The sequence below is a fragment of the Tursiops truncatus genome, chromosome 8, assembly GCF_011762595.2.
Source record: "Tursiops truncatus isolate mTurTru1 chromosome 8, mTurTru1.mat.Y, whole genome shotgun sequence".
Lineage (NCBI taxonomy): Eukaryota > Metazoa > Chordata > Mammalia > Artiodactyla > Delphinidae > Tursiops > Tursiops truncatus.
In genome coordinates this window covers 108,335,709-108,352,597 of record NC_047041.1, presented here as the reverse complement: position 1 = coordinate 108,352,597, position 16,889 = coordinate 108,335,709, and the positions used below count along the sequence as shown (strand labels likewise).

Genomic DNA, 16,889 nt, shown 5'->3' with positions numbered 1-16,889 from the left:
GTCACCTGCGGACTGCGTGTCAGGCATGTGTTAAGTTGCTGAGTGGCGGTCCTGTTTGAAAGCCTGGGTGGGATTCCCTGTGTGTGTGTGTGCGCGTGCGCGCGCGTACACATGCATGCATGTGTTCAGAGGCCGTCCCACCCGCCACCCTGTGTTCTTTCTCAGTGACTGCACCCTCAGAGCCAGGCTCTGAAGCACTAGCTATATTTCACCTTCATTGTTTCTTCCTGAAACAGCCTGGACCAGTCGCCCCACCCCTCCCCCAAGTGAATCAGACACCAGGTTGGAGACCAATCCTTCCTTTAGACTTTCACTCCCAGAGGTTTCAGAGCGACGTTTCCAGAACAGGAAACGTGTTCAGTCCTAGTCCTATGACCTTGGGCAGATGACCTTCTAGACCTTGGTTTGTTTATGCTTAAAATAGAGATAGTTGTTGACTCTCCTGGAGCTCCAGGGTCACAGGTTTGCATTTTCACCTGTACTCTCACAGACCCTCAAACCAGCCCACTCTTCCCCTTTAACGGGTTGTAAACGAGATGCACTGAGCGCCCTCCAAGCCCAGCCGTCAGCACCACTGTTTGCCAGACGGCAAGTAGGGGCCTGAGAACAGAGAGCCTCCCACCCCCCCAACTGACTCTGCAGACTGCCTTGGGAGTCTGGCCTGCAGGTGATGGCTGCAGGGACCCCTTTCTTGGACTTGGGACACTGTTCCAGCCAAGGGAATGAGACCTAGCACCAGAATCCCCTCTACATGCAGGCCTGAGAGGACACCCCTCTCCCCTCTGTGTCCTGCCCCAAACCCACCTCATCCTGAGAACATCTCAGGACTGCCCACTCCCCCTGCCCAGGTCAGGCCACCCCCCATCCCCGCCCCCCATGCCCCACTGCCTTGGCGGGACCTACCGTTGGAGAAGTGGGTGTTCTGGCCGGCTTGTCAGAGATGTGTGCCTTGGGGACCACCCAGCCCCCCAGGGGTGCTTTCAGCAGCCTGACGGCGGGAGCCAACCTCAGCATGCTTGCGGGGCCGAGCTCCTCCCTAGCCTAGTGAAGTCCCGGTGTGTGCTTGGCGTGGCCTCTGCTCACTTGCTTGTTGGGGCTTTTTATAGCTCAGGGAGGCAGCCTCAGCTGTCCACTCCTGTCACAGGGCTTGGCAGAAGGAGACCTGCTTGGAACTGGGAGAGAAGGGGCCTCAGACCAGCAGCCTCCAGGCCCAATCCCTGCTGTGGCCCCTCTCCACCCGATGCTGGTGCCTGAGCCTGGGAGCCCTTCCCTCATGTTTTCATGTGTTTTCAGGTCATGCAGGCCCTGATCAAACGATGTCTCCTCAGACGTGTCTTGTTTTAGCTGGCGTGTCAGCCCCACAAGGTCGGGGACTGGTGTGTTCACCACGGAGTCTTTGGGGCCTAGATCAGGTTTTCAATGTTGGATGGATGGATGGATGGACGGATGGACAGGTGGGCAGCTAGGAGGCTGAGTGGAGCCGGGGCTCTATGCCAGGCATTGGGTTAGACTGGAGGAATGCAGAGTTGAATCAGACATGACAGGAGACTGCGGGATCACACTCCACCGTCAGAATGACTAAGAGGTTATCGGTGAGAGTGATAAAGGCCACATCCCAGAGCGTGCTCCTCGGCTGTCTCCAGACCAGATCAGCGTCGGGGCGAGCCCAGGAGCCAAGCAGCAGCAGGACATAATGACCACGTCAGTCCTAAGCCCCCAGGCTCAGCCACAGTCTCCATCCTCACGAAGGATGATCACACCCGAGTCAGCCTGCTGGCGAATCGGTGATGTGACTACATTCCGCAAGGAACACCATCTTACCTTGCCCTTCCCTAGAAACCACGCTTGTTCTAAATGCGGGACTCGCTTCTGGGCTCCCAGCCCCGCCTTCCAGGGCCCCAGCCTGACCGTCTTCCTGTGACTTGGTTTCCCAGGAAGGAGCCAAGTCCTGGGAGGCCAGAGGTGGGAGTGTGTCCTGAATGTTAATTCAGCCACGCTGGGCCTCGGTGCCAGCCTCAGGCTGTGGGGGGCTCTCCCGCTCCTCTCGAATAATCCCTTCCGCCTGAACCTTTAATTATAGCTTTGGGGTCCAGTTGGGGATAAGGCTGTGGATCAGAGGGTCAGTCACCCGGCCTGCGGTGTTTCTTCTTTCACAGATAAGACCTCCCGCCCCCCTCACGCAGGCCTGGTTCTGAGGCAGCCCTCCTTCTCCACCCATCCTGGCTTGAGTGGGGTGGGCGTGTAGGCGGGGGTTGGGCAGCAGAGTGCCCACTGTGCTCCGGGGTGTCAGCCCCAGTCTAGCAAGCAAGGCCCTGGCCAGCCCAGCGCTGATGGGTGAGGCCTGGGTGAGCACCAGGACCGGGGAGCTGGGGGCCGCCCTCCAGGGGAGAGAGACTTCGCAGGCCTGTGCTCAACCTAGCCACACCAGCTCCAGCCCCTTCACGTCCACCTCCCTCCCACCAACCTTTCCAAGCGCAAACCTGCCCTGCTCGCCTCCCATTCATGCAGCTTCTGGGGCTCCTACCACCCATGGCAGTCCGCTTCAGGCCACACCCCAACCAGGTTTTTAGTCCCCAGAACCAAACTCTCTGCAGATCCCTGCTGCCCGCACCCACACCCAGGCTGCCAGGGGTGGGAAGCCTGGCCCAGCCTCTCCCTCATGCCCACAGCCGTGCTGACCACCCCCCCAACCAGAGTGCAGCCCTGTGTACTGGACCAGCCTTCTCCACTGGGGTCTGCCTTTTCCTGGAAAGAAAACGATGTGCCCCATGGAGAAAGCAGTGGTGGCCAAGTGGCGGTCACATTGAATAAGGTAGTGAAAGGCCCTGGGGCTGCAGGGTGGGGACGAGGGCCCCCTGTAACAGCTGGACAAACTGGGCCATGGAGAGGGAACAGGGCTTGGGGCCAGCCAGGCCTATTCTGGCCTGTCCTGGACAGGTTAGGGTTAGCAAGAGCTCTCCAGGGCTCTGGTGGACAGAAGTGTCCCTCCTTCATCCTCAGCACGTATCTATGGATCCAGCTCTGATCTAGATCTAGACCCTAGACCTGTCCCTGCTGCCCATGGGTGGGGAGAGGCGGGGATGGGGGGTAGACCAGCCACCGTGCACACCCTCCCCTGCAAAGCTGCGAGGCCACCTGGAAGGTCTGGGGTGGACACTGTGGACACATGGCACCGCCCTGTGTCCACACTCGGAACCACAGAAGCTCTTGAAGAAAGGCACTGACCGTGTGGCGCCGCCCTCTGCAGCAGGCATCTTTAGCGTCAAGGACCCAGAAAAAATGCACCCAAATGCAAACATTCGCATCTTACTTTTATCGCATTGGAAATCTACTTTCACCACATAAAACGCGGGTTCTCAAAGTGTGGTCTCTAGACCAGCAGCAGCAGCATCACCTGGGAACTTGGTAGAAATCAGTTAGAAACTCCAGGGTGGTCCCAGTCATCTGTTATAAGACGTTCCCCCACCCGGGGAATTCTGATGCACAGTCAAGTTTGAGAACCATTTTCATGTCATATAAAAACTTTATGCTTCATAACTTCATTCAAAACTAAATGAGCACTTTCCGAAAAATTAAAATCTCATCCAGGTTGCAAAACTCAGCCCCCTCCTTTAATCTAGAAAAACACACTTCCACTAAGTACTTCTTAGGTTTTGCAGAATTTACCGAAACTGAAGCTCATGGGTAGAGACTCTGCGAGAGGCGGGCTGCCCCCTTCCTCCCCCCTCCGCTTTGCATGCCCCTCCTCTGAAACTCAGCTTCTACCCTCTTCATACGGGACGTGCCCACAGAGAAACATGGAGCCAGTCGGTAGGGCATTTTCACAGTTCTCTCGGTGTGATGGTTAATTTTATGTGTCAGCCTGGCTAGGCCATGATGCCCAGTATTTGATCAAACATTGTTCTGGGTGTATCTGTGACGGTGTTTCTGGGGGAGATTAACATTTGGTGGACTGGGTAAAGCAGGTTGCCCTCCAAAATGTGGGTGAGCCTTGCCCAATCGGAGGACTGAATAGAACAAAAAGTTGACCCTCCCATGAGTGAGAGGGACTGCTGCCCAACTGCTTAGTCTGGGACATTGGTCTTTTCTTAGCTTCAGACTCAACGGAAACATCAGCTCATGTAGGGTTTCAAGCCTGCCGGCTCTCAGGACGGAGCTAATGGTCGGGTGTCCTGAGTCCAGCTCTCCAGCTGCAGCTCTCAGGACTTCTCAGCCTCCATAACCATGTGAGCCGATCCCTTATAATCAATCTCTACGCATATCTATATCCTGTTAGTTCTGTTTCTCTGGAGAACCCTGACTAATACAACTGTATGCTACACTTGTCACGATCAATGAACCAATATTGATACATCATTATTAAGTAAATAGAGTCCATACTTTATTCATATTTCCTCAGTTTCCCTCTGATGTCCTTTTCCTATTCCAGGACCCTATCCAGGGCCCCACATGACAGTCACTCGTCACATCTCCTTAGGCTCCTCTGGGCTATGATAGTTTCGCAGGCTTTCCTTGTCTTTGGTGACCTGGACGGTTTTGAAGAGAACTGTTCAGGTATGTCATAGGGTACCCCTCTATTGGAACTTGTCTCCTGTTTTTCTCAGGATTCTCTGGGGTTATGAGGTTTGGGAGGACGACCACAGAGGTAAAGCACCCTTCTCATCACATCATGTCAAGGGCACAGACTATCAAGGGCACAGACACATCAGTATGGACTCATGGGTGTTTGTCTTATGCCTTGGATTATAATCAATAGTACTTCATTTTGTTGCTCAAATGTTTCCAGACTTGGTGTTGGGAGTTCTTTCTTTTGGCTTCTGTGTCCCTTTGGCATACCCTTTTCATTACTGAGTTTTTTGGGTTTTTTTTTTTAATTTGTTTTGAACACTTTCTTACTTACTGGCACTGTAAAATGCTCCAGACTCTCCTTGTATATTTTCTGCCCCAGTGCTAGAATAAGCCAAGGAACCCTGGTCCCTTTTATTGGTGAATGGCACTAGAAACCAGGACCCGGGCACCACGTAGATATACAACATTATGCACCTGTCAAAATTCATAGAACTTTACAGCACAAAGAGTGAACATCAATGTCTGCAAACTAAAAATACCACTTGGGATGTCAGGGGATCCAAGGGCTAACACAGTGTATGTCATGAAAGAATCTAACCATATTACACATGTACGAATGAATCTCAGGGAAGGGAGTGGGGGAAAGGTGGTGACTTAAGTAACTTCAGAAATGAGTGGAGTCTGGGACTTCCCTGGTGGTCCAGTGGTTAAGAATCCACCTTCCAATGCAGGTGATGTGGATTCGATCCCTGGTTGGGGAACTAAGATCCCACATGGCGCGTGGCAACTAAGCCCACGTGCCGTAACTGCTGAGCCTGGGTGCCACAACTAGAGAGAAGCTGGCGTGCCGCAGTGAGGAGCCCTCACGCCGCAACCAAGACCAGACACAGCAAACAATAAATAAATACATAATATTTTTTAAAAATGAGTGGAGTCTGTAAGAATAAAGGCAAAAGAAACTGCAAATAAGCACTGTACTCCAGGTTATAAAGTAGTTTCCCATGGGGGAGTGTGTGTGTATGTTTATATATAGTTTTATATAAAATAAATATATAGGGCTTCCCTGGTGGCACAGTGGTTGAGAGGCCGCCTGCCGATGCAGGGGACATGGGTTCGTGCCCCGGTCCGGGAAGATCCCACATGCCGCGGAGCGGCTGGGCCCGTGAGTCATGGCCCCTGAGCCTGCGCGTCCGGAGCCTGTGCTCCGCAACGGGAGAGGCCACAAGAGTGAGAGGCCCGCGCACCGCAAAAAAAAAAAAAAAAAAAGAACTCACACTGTGGAGAGAGAAAAGTGAATGTGCTTTTAGGAGAAACAGCCGCGGCCTGTGTGCGAAATCCGTCTGCGCAGCATCTCAGGCTCAACGAGGGGATCAGTGAGGGCCGCCCTGGGTCTTCAGGATGGGGCTGTGGCCAGGGGCCCCGTGATGGCCCAGCGCTGTGCAGGGCCAGATTCTGTCCACAGCTGAGCTCTAAAACATCTGCTTTTGCGGTCTAGGCTGCTGCTTTCCCTGGCAAAGCCCCCTCTGCAGAATCCCAGCGTGTCAGAGGAGCTAAGTCAGGGGCAAGTCGAAGCATCTGGGACCCCACACAGGGCTCACAGGGCTCTGGCAACTGAGGCCAGACGTTGCTCAGGGCTTGTCTCCAGGACCCTAACTCTTCGGAGGCCCTGCCCCCTCCTCTGCTTTGCTGGGCGCTGCCCACACTGTGGTCTGGAGGGAGGGTCTCATCCCTGCTCTGGGCCTGGCCCAGGTGGGGCTGCTCCAACACACCAGGCAGGCACACGGCTCCGTCCTCTCAGGCCTCTGTGGGAACAAGAGAGACTTGTTCACGTTCTTTAAAAAGCACAGAGTGCCCCTCCCACCAGGAAGTGTGCTGGCGGTGTGTCCTTCAGGCTCTCCCGTCACCCATCCTGCTCTGTGCCCGGGAGGCTGCCCATGTGGAGGGCAGCAGCAGGAGTTTAGGAGCAGGGAAGAGCGAGGAGGGCGCCCTGGGGGAGGTGTGAGTGCGGATAAACAGAGCCTTCCTCGCCTTCTCCCTGCGCCTTCCTCGGGGAGAGGTGGGGACTGTCTGTCTTAAATAGAAACAAAACTCATAGGTAGAATGGGAACCTCTGTGGACCCTTTCCTCCTGGGGAAGGGGCAGCAGAACAGAGGCTCCCAGGACTCTGGGTTCCCTCCCCAAGGGCAGCTCTCAAGGCTCCTGAAGGAAGCAGGACTGAACACAGGGATGACCTGTGGAGCCTGAAAGGCAGTGATGATGCCGCAGCCCCTGTTCTTGCAGACACACTCTCACAGAAATGCACACTCAGAGACATACTGTGTTCGCTTCCTGTGGCTGCTTAGCCATTACTACAAACTCGGCGGCTGAAAACAACACACATGTATTCTCTTACAGTCGTGGAGGGCAGAAGTCCAAAGTCAGCTTCACTGGGCTGAGGCCCAGGCGATGGCTCAGCCGCTCTCCCTCTGGAGGCCCCAGGGGAGAATGTCTTCCTTCCCAGCTGAATCTCCAGCTTCTAGGGCTGTGTTCCTTGTGCTCCTTGCCTCGTGGCCCCTTCCTCTATCCTCAAAGCCTGCAGCCTGGCCTCTTGCTTCAGTGTCACACTGCCTTCTGCCTGTGTGCCAAAGCGCCCTCTGTCTCCATCCTATGACACTTGTGATGACATTCAATAATAACTATGCAGGATAATCTCCCCATCTCAAGATCCTGAATTTAACCACACCTGCAAAGCCCCTTTTGACGTTTCAGGGAACATTCACAGGTTCCAGGAACTAGGAGCTGATATCTTTGGGGACTATCGTATAGCCTACCATAGATACGTTTACGCAAACACAGTGTTAGGGTGGCCACACCAGCAGACACAGACATACACACACACCCACATCACACACAGGCAGACGCTGTCAGTAGAAACGCGCGTTCCTGGGGTCCCACGCGGTCACCCATCAGTCACACACATGCCTCACGTCCAAAGCTCTTCCCATCAGCCTGCTTAAGCCAGGTTTGGGAGGCCGCAGAGCACTTCCCTGTCCCATTTTCTCCTGGCTCCCGGGTGACAGCCTTCCTTTCCCCAGTGACACTGTGCATGTCCCTCCTTTGCCCCCTCTACCTAGGAAGCCCTTGCTCACCTCTGCCTTCAGAATTTAACCAATCTTGAGGCCTTAAAGTTTAAGGTCTTGTTCTGAGCCAGCCACCTCCTCCATACAGCCCACCTTGCTCTGCAGTTACCTCTCACAACCATGCCTCGCTGCCACACCCCATGGGTTCTTAGAGAACGTGAACTGAATAAAGGAACAGTAGAAAACCAAAGGTCACTGAGCAGAGCTCTTAAACACCGGTCGTGCGAAGGTGCCACGGTGCCTGAGTTTGGGAGCTTGGTAACTGTCGGACAGACATCTCAGTGTTGGCCAAGCTAGAGCACCTGGGTCTGGGGCATGGACGGGGCCAGACAATGCCCCCAGGCTATGGCTCCAGTCAGGCTAGGGAGGGGTCGCCTCTCTGATCCCCACCTCTGCCCCTGAGTGCTAGACCTCGGGGCCAGACTCTGGAGACCAGCCAGAGGCTCCCGCTCTGGGTGAGTGCGGCTGGCCTCAGCCCTCTGGGTCCTCCACCTCCCCCTGCTGCCTTCCTGGGGCTTCACGCCCCGTGTCCTTCACACATCCTTCCTCTGCCGTCCCCCAGCCTCAGTATTCTAGGGACTCCATCCCCCCAGAGGGCATCTGTGGAGTCTGTCCTCCACCAGGGGCTCAGTCTCTGCCTCTGGTGCAAGGCCCTCAGGCTGGGCCTCACCAAAGGGCCCAGTGAGCACGGATGTCCTGGGCAATTCCGGAACACAGCCTGGACCAGGTGGTGAGTCCAGCTCCCTGCTGAGGCCAACTGCTCCGGGCTCCTGGGTAAGAGAACGGAGGGAAAGGAGGGAAAAGCGGGAAAGGGGAGAGCACAGGCCCTGGTAGACATCTTATCTTGGACGTTTGACCTGGATGCGTGGAAAAGAATGAGCAGAAAGGTAGGTGCGGAGCAGGAAGGCACCCCCTAACTCTGGGGTCAGAGGAGGCCAGTGCCCGCCCAAAGCTTTGGAACGCCTTGGAGCGAAGTCCTCCGTAGGGGTGCTGGGAGGAGAGGACGACCCTCCCGGTAGAGCGCTATCGAGCGTTGGCCTGGAGCCACCTGGATAGATGGGGGCCGCGTGTAAGCCCCTGCCGCTAGTGGGCGCCCGGGGCTGGGGTCCGGAGCGGCGGGGAGGGGCCGGAGTCACCGGGGCACGGCATGCGTGCTAACCCCGTGCGCCCGCCCTCAGCACGGAGGCCCGCGCTGCCGCCGCCCGGGAGGTGCTCCTGGCTGCGCTTGAAGACCTAAGCCAGGAGCGGTTGAAGCGCTTCCGCCACAAGCTGCGGGACGCGCCGCTGCACGGCCGCCGCAAACCGTGGGGGCGGCTGGAGGGCACGGACGCCGTGGACCTCGCGGAGCACCTGATCCATTTCGACGGGCCGGAGCGCGCGCTGGACGCGGCGCGAAAGACCCTGAAGAGGGCGGGCGTGCGTGATGTGGCGACGCTGCTCAAGGAGCAGCGGCTGCGGAGTGAGCGCGGGGTGGGGCTCGCCAGGGTCCCCGCCCTCCGTTCCCTCCCGCCTGGGCAGAGTCCTGGCCACAGGCCTCCATCCTTCCACTTCCCCAGAAAAGCCCCGGAGCTCTTCCGGCCTGGGCGCGCTTCGTCCACAAGTTCGCGGGCCCCAGGGCTCCGATCCTGCGGGTGGCCCCGACCCCTGATTGCGCCCCTCCCCGCACCGCACAGTCGGCGGGGCCTCACAGCAGTCCTCCCTTCCAGGGCTCGGCCTCAGCTCCTAGGCGCTGCTCTCCGCGTCCGATAGGTCTCTCTCGGCGGGAGGCGCAGGCCCCGAGCTTTCCGGGCCTTGAGCCCTGGGTTTGGAGTACGAGTGTCCTCGAAGTCACTCGGAGGTTCCTGACAGCTGGTCCCAGGGAGGAGCGCGGATGGGAGGGGGACTGTGGCGCAACAGGGGAAACTGAGGTCTGAGCCCGGCGGGGAGGGAAACAGGCCCCTGAGAGTCGGCTGACACAGCCCGCCTCCTCCTCGACCCCCTGTTCCCCTCTCCTCTGTCCGGCCCTTCCCTGCCCCCAAGAGTACAAGAAGAAATACCGAGAGCACGTGCTGCGGCAGCACGCCAAGGTGAAGGAGAGGGACGCTCGCTCCGTGAAGATGAGCGAGCGCTTCACCAAACTGCTCATCGCGCCCGATAGCGCTGCCCTGGAGCACGAGGCGCCGGGGCCCGCGGAAGAGCCGGAGCTGGAGCGCGCTCGGCGATCCGACACCCACACCTTCAACCGCCTGCTCGGCCACGACGGGGAGGGCCAGAGACCGCCGACCGTGGTGCTGCAGGGCCCGGCGGGCATCGGCAAGACCATGGCGGCCAGGAAAATCCTGTACGACTGGGCGGCGGGCAAGGTGTACCACGGCCAGGTGGACTTCGCCTTCTTTGTGTCTTGCCGCGAGGTGCTGGAGCGACCGCGCACGTGCAGCCTGGCCGACCTGACCCTGGACCAGTATCCCGACCGCAACGCGCCGGTGCGGCAGATGCTAGCGCAGTCCACGCGGCTGCTGTCCATTCTGGACGGCGTGAACGAATTGCCGGCGCCAGGGCCCGCCGAGGCCGCGCCCTGCACAGACCCCCTTGAGGCCGCGAGCGGCGCGCGGATGCTGGGCGGCCTGCCGAGCAAGGCGCTGCTGCCCACGGCCCGCGTGCTGGTGACCGCGCGCGCCGCCGCCCCCGGGAGGCTGCAGAGCCGCCTGTGCTCCCCGCAGCGCGCCGAGGTGCGCGGCCCCTCCGACAACGACAAGAAGAAGTACTTCTACAGGTTCTTCCAGGACGAGTGGAGGGCAGAGCGTGCCTGCCGCTGCGCGAAGGAGAATGAGACGCTGTTCTCGCTGTGCTTCGCCGTGTGCTGGACCGTGTGCCCCGTTCTGCGCCAGCTGCTCCAGGTCCTGACCTGTCGCGCACCTCCAAGACCACCACGTCCGTGTACCTGCTTTTCATCGGCAGCGTCCTGAGCTCGGCGCCCGCGGCCGACCGACCCCGCCTGCAGGAAGAGCTGCACAAGCTGTGCCGCCTGGCCTGCGAAGGCGTCCTCCGGGGCAGGGCGCAGGTCTCTGAGAAGGACCTGGAACGACTGGAGCTTTGCGGCTCCAAAGTCCAGGCGCAGTTTCTCAGCAAGAAGATGTGACAGGCGTGCTGGAAACCGAGGTCACCTACCGGTTCCTCGACCACACCTTCCAGGAATTCTTAGCCGTGCTGTCCTACCTGCTGGAGGACGAAGGGCTCCCCAGACACCTGCTGGCGGCGTAGGGGCACTTCTGCGGGGGCACCCGGAGCTGCGTGGCCACCTCGCGCTCACTACGCGCTTCCTTTTCGGGCTACTGAACACAGAGAGGATGCGCGACATCGAGCACCACTTCAGCTGCGCGGTTTCAGAGCGCGGGAAGCAGGATGTCCTGAGGTGGGTGCAGGATCAGGGCCAGGGCTGCCCTAGGGTGGCACCAGAGGGGACCGAGGGGACCCAAGCGCTCCGGGGCACTGGGGAGTCAGAGGAGGAGGAGGGCGAAGAGCTCAGCGACCTGCTGGAGCTGCTGTACTGCCGGTACGAGACGCAGGAGGGCGCCCTTGTGCACCAGGCCCTGCGCGGCCTTCCTGAGCTGGCACTGGAGTGAGTGCACTTCAGCAGAATGGACCTGGCCGTCCCGAGCTACTGCGTGCTGTGCTGCCCGGCGGGGCAGGCCCTGCAGCTGGTTAGCTGCAGACTGGCCACTGCCCAGGAGAAGAAAAAGAAGAGCCTGATGAAGTGGCTACAGGGCAGCCTGGGAGGCAGCTCGTGAGTCCCCAGAGCAGGGCGGCCCTCTCCTGCAGGCCCTCTGTGTGCGGCATATGTGCATCTTATGCACTGAAGCGTCCATCTGGGCCTGGGGAGTGTGTCCAGATCTGACGCCTGCTCCCCAGAGGAGAGGCACGACTTCAGGCTGGTTTTCCCACCTCCTTGCAAGGCAGCTCCCAGGGTGTCCTCACCACGCCCCGCACCTCAGCACCCACATCCGAGGCAACCCTCCCAGCAGCCCCCCACCCACCACGATGCCTTCTCATAAGTCCTGGCGTATACCACGCCCTCTGTGCCCTGAGCCTTTGCTTCTACTGTTCCCTCCACCCAGAATACTGTTCACTGCCTATCCTCAAAGCCTCTCCAAGCCATCCCAGCTGGCCTGAGACCATTTTGGCCTCAGAAATGCCCCACTGACCACCGTATGCCATGACATCTGCCCGTGCCCATCTCCTCCACCAGACCCTCTGCTCCTCCAGGGGCAAAGCTCGTGCCGTTGTTTCTGTGCAGTTAATTCCAGCCCGGCACCTGACTCAGGTGCTCAGCATCTGTTGGGAGAATGAATGTCAGGACGTTGACAGGGGCTGGGGCTGCCCACTGCAGGTGCAAGGACAGGCCTACCTGGTGTGTGCAGGTGACATGCCTCCATGGGACTCACATAGACAGCTTCAGTGGGGAGGTACTTGTGGTCACAGTTGAGTGGTTTCACTCTGGGCTTGGGATGAAGAGGGAGGAGGGTCCTGGCCCAGCTTGTGGGTGAGGGCAGAAGCAGCTCCAATACCTCAGGACCATAGGAAGGAGTCCTTTGTGGGAGTGAGGGATTGGAAGGGGCTGGGGCCTTCACCTTCCTTTCTCTCTTAGTAGCTCTCGAACCACCATGAGAAAACTCCTGGGCTCCCCACTGCATCCACTCTGTGAGTGGACCGACCGACAGTGTGGTCTGAACACCCTGATGTGAGTGAACATGCCCCCAGCCCTTCCCCTGGAAGGGATGCAGAGCAGGACGCCCTGGGCAGGGACAGAGGTGTCGCCCTGTCTGGGGATGGCTGAGAGGACAGGCTGAGAACCTGTGGCCTCTGGTGTCCCTTGCTGGGGTCGACAGGCTCTGCCCACACAGGACAGAGGAGGGAAGAGGGGATGGGGGCAGGGCTCCAGCACCAGCTTAGGTGCTAGTTAGGACAGAGGGCTTGGCCCCAGTCTGAGTGGGAAGCAGAGTCCAGCTGAGCATCCTGGGGGAGGGATAAAGAAGGCCAGACCGTATTTCCCTCCCCAAGGAAGGCTGCTCAGTGCTATTGTGAACTGCTGGGCGGTCCCTCTGGATTCTTACAAGCAGATATGGAAGGCGTTCAGGGCGCGGGCTCTGAGGCCTGTCCGCCGTCTGAGCTTCAGTTTCCTCCCCTGGGAAATGGAGCCAGTAGCTTCCACCTCAGAAGGTTGATGTGAGAATTAATGAGGCAGTACTTAGTACATAATCTTTCCGAGGACTGTTCACCACCACCAAGTAAGCAGAAAGTAAGAAAGGCTGTAGGAACTAGTACCGAAGGGGCATGTGGTGAAACAGGCACAGTCCTGTGTCAGTGGTGACACAGGGTAACTTAACTTGGCATAAACGTCAGGAGCCGAAACAGTGATCAGCTCACTTGGCCCATTAGTTCTGCTGCCCGGCTAAGTGCGTGAAGATGTTCCTCGCAGCATTGTTTATAATGCCCAGCTAACTAAATGAGCTCAGCCCACCTGCACTTGGTGGGTGACTATATGGAGTTAGACATATTAAGAACAAGGTCTCTTATTGGCTCATCCAGAAGCTGGTGGAGAATGCCCTGAGGGAAGAGGGGAGTGCAGTCCAGCAGGGACACACATGGTGACAAAGGGCAGGAGAAGCTCTGTGGGGCCCAGGGAGGCAGGTGTGCAGCCAGCACGTCTGCAGACTGAACCTCAGCCCCCAGGGAGTGGGCAGCTTGCACGGCTGGGGACCCACGTACCTCCTGACCACAGGCTGTCCCGCTGCAAACTGCCCGCCTTGGTCTGCAGAGACCTCTCTGAGGCCCTGACGGAGCTGGGCCTCTTCCACAGCTGGCTCAGCGAGGCCGGCCTGCACGCGCTGAGTGAGGGCCTGGCCTGACCCCAGTGCCGGCTGCAGACACTCAGGTGAGGGCCGGCCTGGAAGGGACCAAGGGGGAGACGGGGGCTCCCATGGCAGCTCCTGCGGTCAGCACTGCCCGCGAGGGTGCAGCAGCTGGGCCTCCAGGAGGCTCCCAGTATGTGTTTGGCCTGCTCCAGCAGAGCCCAGCGCTGACTACCCTGGACCTCAGTGGCTGCCAGCTGTCGGGGACTATGGCGACCTAATTGTGTGCCGTCCTGCAGCTCCCAGGGTGCCGCCTGCAAAGCCTCAGGTGGGGGCAGCGCCGGGAAAGGTGCGGGAACACAGCCTCTCCACCCTGGCTTGGGGTGGGCGCCAGGGGCTTCCCCCAGACCTCACAGAGGAGTCCCGCCCAGGGCCCTCCCGAGGGACCCTGCTGAAACTCAGCCCCTGGAGACCCACCCCCTAAATCCCTGGCCCCAGCCCTGGGCTTCAGCCACTCCGCCAGACCAAATGTCCATCTAGTGTCTGGTGCACATGGCCACAGTCTGGACCGGCACGCTTTCACTCCCCTGAAGGCTCTGGCCCCTAGGCCCTACCCGCTCCCCCAGCCTCTGACAGCCCCCTTAGTGGCTGCCTCCCGTCCCTGTGTGCCTTCGGCCTAACCCAGGTCAGCAGCTCCCCATCGCTGCCTCCCCGAGCCCTGGCCTCCTTCCCCCACCAGCTCCACTGCCGTCCTCTGCACACGGCTACAGTCTAACGTCCGTGGAACTGAGCGAGCGGTCACTGCAGGAGCGGCGGGCCGTGGGGACAGCAAAGGCGGGACTGGCCGTCACCCACCCAGCATTGGACAGCGACCCCCAGCCTCACAAAGGGCTCAGCAGTGACCCCTGAGGCCCTGGGGGAGGGCTCTAGTCAGCCCTACGGAGTAGCCCTCCCCACTCCAAGGGCGAGAGGTTGGTGTTCTCTGCTGTGGGCAACTCTTGAGCCTGAGGGGCCCTGGACAGGCAGGTGGGAGACCCAGAGAGACACGGCCCCTTACCTGCTCCTGGACAGCCCCCGAGACCTCCCCACACCCTGGGGACAGGTATGTCTCTGTCCTCCCCACCAGGAGGAGGGGGTCCCCTCCCCTAACCCCACTGCTGCCCCACCCACGTTCCTCTTCTGGGACCTCCAGCCCTCCCATTGCAGGCGCCCCTCAGCAACAAGGGTGACGCTGAGCGCCCCCGGGAATTGAGGACCTACAGTGTGTTGGCCTTTACCTGGTGCAGGATGACCCATTTGCTGATCCTGTGCCCATGCACAGTATGGGCACCCAGAGCCCGCTACTCGGCTCCAGCCATAGGGCATCAAGCAGGGGCTGACCCGTGGCTGAAGGTAGGTGGGTCACCGTCCCTCCTCAGGAATTTGGGTCTCAGCATTAGGAGTGAAGCCATCCCTGAGGCTGTGTGGTCTGAGCCCAGAGGTGTCCACTCGCTGTCTGAGGACTTCAGGAACAGGCCAGAGGAGAGTGGACAGGAGCAGTAGCCCCTGCTCCGGATGGGAGCTGTGATGGCGCATGTGGTGGGCAGCGCCCCCGTGCACTGATGATAAATTCTCCTTGGGATTTGTTTTTGTCGGTTTCTGTTGCCCTTAGCCAGGCATCCTAACAGGTGTTCATACTCTTTCCTTTGGTCCCCAGCCCATCTCAGTGGGACAGGGTTGTAGCCCCCGTTTCCTGGGTGAGCTCAGGGGAACACCCTGATGCAGGAAGCTCTGACGTGAGGCTTGGCCTCCATGGGCAGGGCCAGCGACTGACAGCCCCCGAATCCTGAAGCCTTCTCTGCTCAACCCTGCTGGACTTGGCCAGCTTCTGGGACCCCAGTCAGCCCCTCCACTTCCCCAAATTCCCTTCCATAATCCAGTTATTCATTCCACAGAACAAACCAAAAACCCCTGCCCTCCTGGAGCTGGTATTCTAGGAGGAAGGGAAAGCAGGGGGCTGGGGGGATGGAGCCAGTGGTTTCCTCTTACATGTAAGTAGTCTGGGAACATCTGGTTGTGGACGAGGCATTTGAAAATGGAAGGAAGGGAGGGACCAACCCTAAGGATGTCCTGAAGAAAAGGCAGTGGGATGGTAAGTGTAAAGGCCGCAAAGGGGCCTGTCTTGGTTGGCTGCTGCTGTAACAAAATACCATACACCGGGTGGCTTGTCAGCAAGATAAGTTTATTTCTCGTAGCTCTGGAGGCTGGGATGCCCAAGGTTAGGATGCCAGTCAACTTGGTGTCTGGTGAGGAGCCTCTCCCTGCAGATGGCTGTCTTCTGGCTGTGTCCTCACGGGGTAGAGAGAGGGCGAGCTCTCGGGCCTCTTATAAGGGCAGAAATCCCGTTCTTGACAGCTCGTGACCTAATTACGTCCCAAAGGCCCCACCTCCAAATACCATCACACTGGGGATTAGAATTCAACGGATGGGTTTGGGGGGATCACATTCAATCCATAACAAGGAGCGAGCTTGGTGTAGAAGCAGCAAGGAAGCCAGGGTGGCAGCAGCGGGATGGGGGAGGGGCTGAGGGCGGGGAGGCGGCCCTGGGTAGCTTGTCCTGCCGGTGAGGTGGGCACCACTGCAGGCTGTGAGAACTTGCCCACTCCTGGGGTAGATGTGGCTCTGGCTCTGCTGACAAGGGCTGTGGGGCCAGAGCAAGGACTGCACTAACCCAGGAGCACGGCCTGGTGAGAGCGGGCACGCCCTGGAAGGGGGACGCGCCGGTGGATGTAGGTGGGGGGACAGCGGGCCTGAGCAGCGGGATGGGTGAAGTCACCACGGCCTGTGCTGGGCAGGCCACGGCAAGGGCAGGTTTCAGGGACACGTTGAATTCGAGTGTCTCTGGCTGGGCGAGTGGTCAGAGCACAGTCATTCGGGTCAGACCAGGGCCAGAGAGACGAGGTCCAGACAGCCCCAGGGCCTGGAGCCTCCAGCGGGGCAGGGGGCAAGTGGGTAGAGGCTGAGAGACGAGGCTGGGGAGAGCCAGAAAGTGGGGCGGGGACAAAGGAAGGCGGGGCTCCAGGAGGGGGACTTGCCTCACCTCTCCGGGGCGGACGGGGGTTCAGGGAGAGAGGCAGGACCCGGCGGCAAGAGAGGGGACACCTAAGCCGAAACCCCGCCCCTCTCAGTTCCACCCTTGGAGAAGACTCAAGGGAGAGTCGGAGCTGGGCTCCTCGCAGCCTCGCAGGCACGACTGGTCGAGGCGGCCCGCCCCACCCGCGCCCCGCCCGCCCCGGGGGTGGGGACGTTCCATCCGGCCCGCGCTGCGCGCCCTGGGGCGGGGACCGCGGGGCCTTCCGGTGACAAGGCCGCCCCTGGCTACTTCTCCCTCCGG

At 59.4% G+C, this 16,889-nt stretch overlaps 1 protein-coding gene across 1 annotated transcript; it reads left to right on the top strand.

The window, feature by feature from the left end:
• The first annotated feature begins 1,574 nt into the window (after positions 1–1,574).
• NLRP6 (NLR family pyrin domain containing 6) lies at positions 1,575–15,367 on the top strand. The gene is given in 13 exon segments (XM_033861757.2): positions 1,575–1,592; positions 6,461–6,567; positions 8,867–9,147; positions 9,395–9,431; positions 9,706–10,559; positions 10,562–10,798; positions 10,801–10,899; positions 10,902–11,451; positions 12,313–12,405; positions 13,447–13,599; positions 13,678–13,682; positions 13,685–13,844; positions 14,287–15,367. Coding segments are annotated over 13 exon segments (2,733 nt in total). The 3' UTR covers positions 14,426–15,367.
• The last annotated feature ends 1,522 nt before the right edge of the window (positions 15,368–16,889 follow it).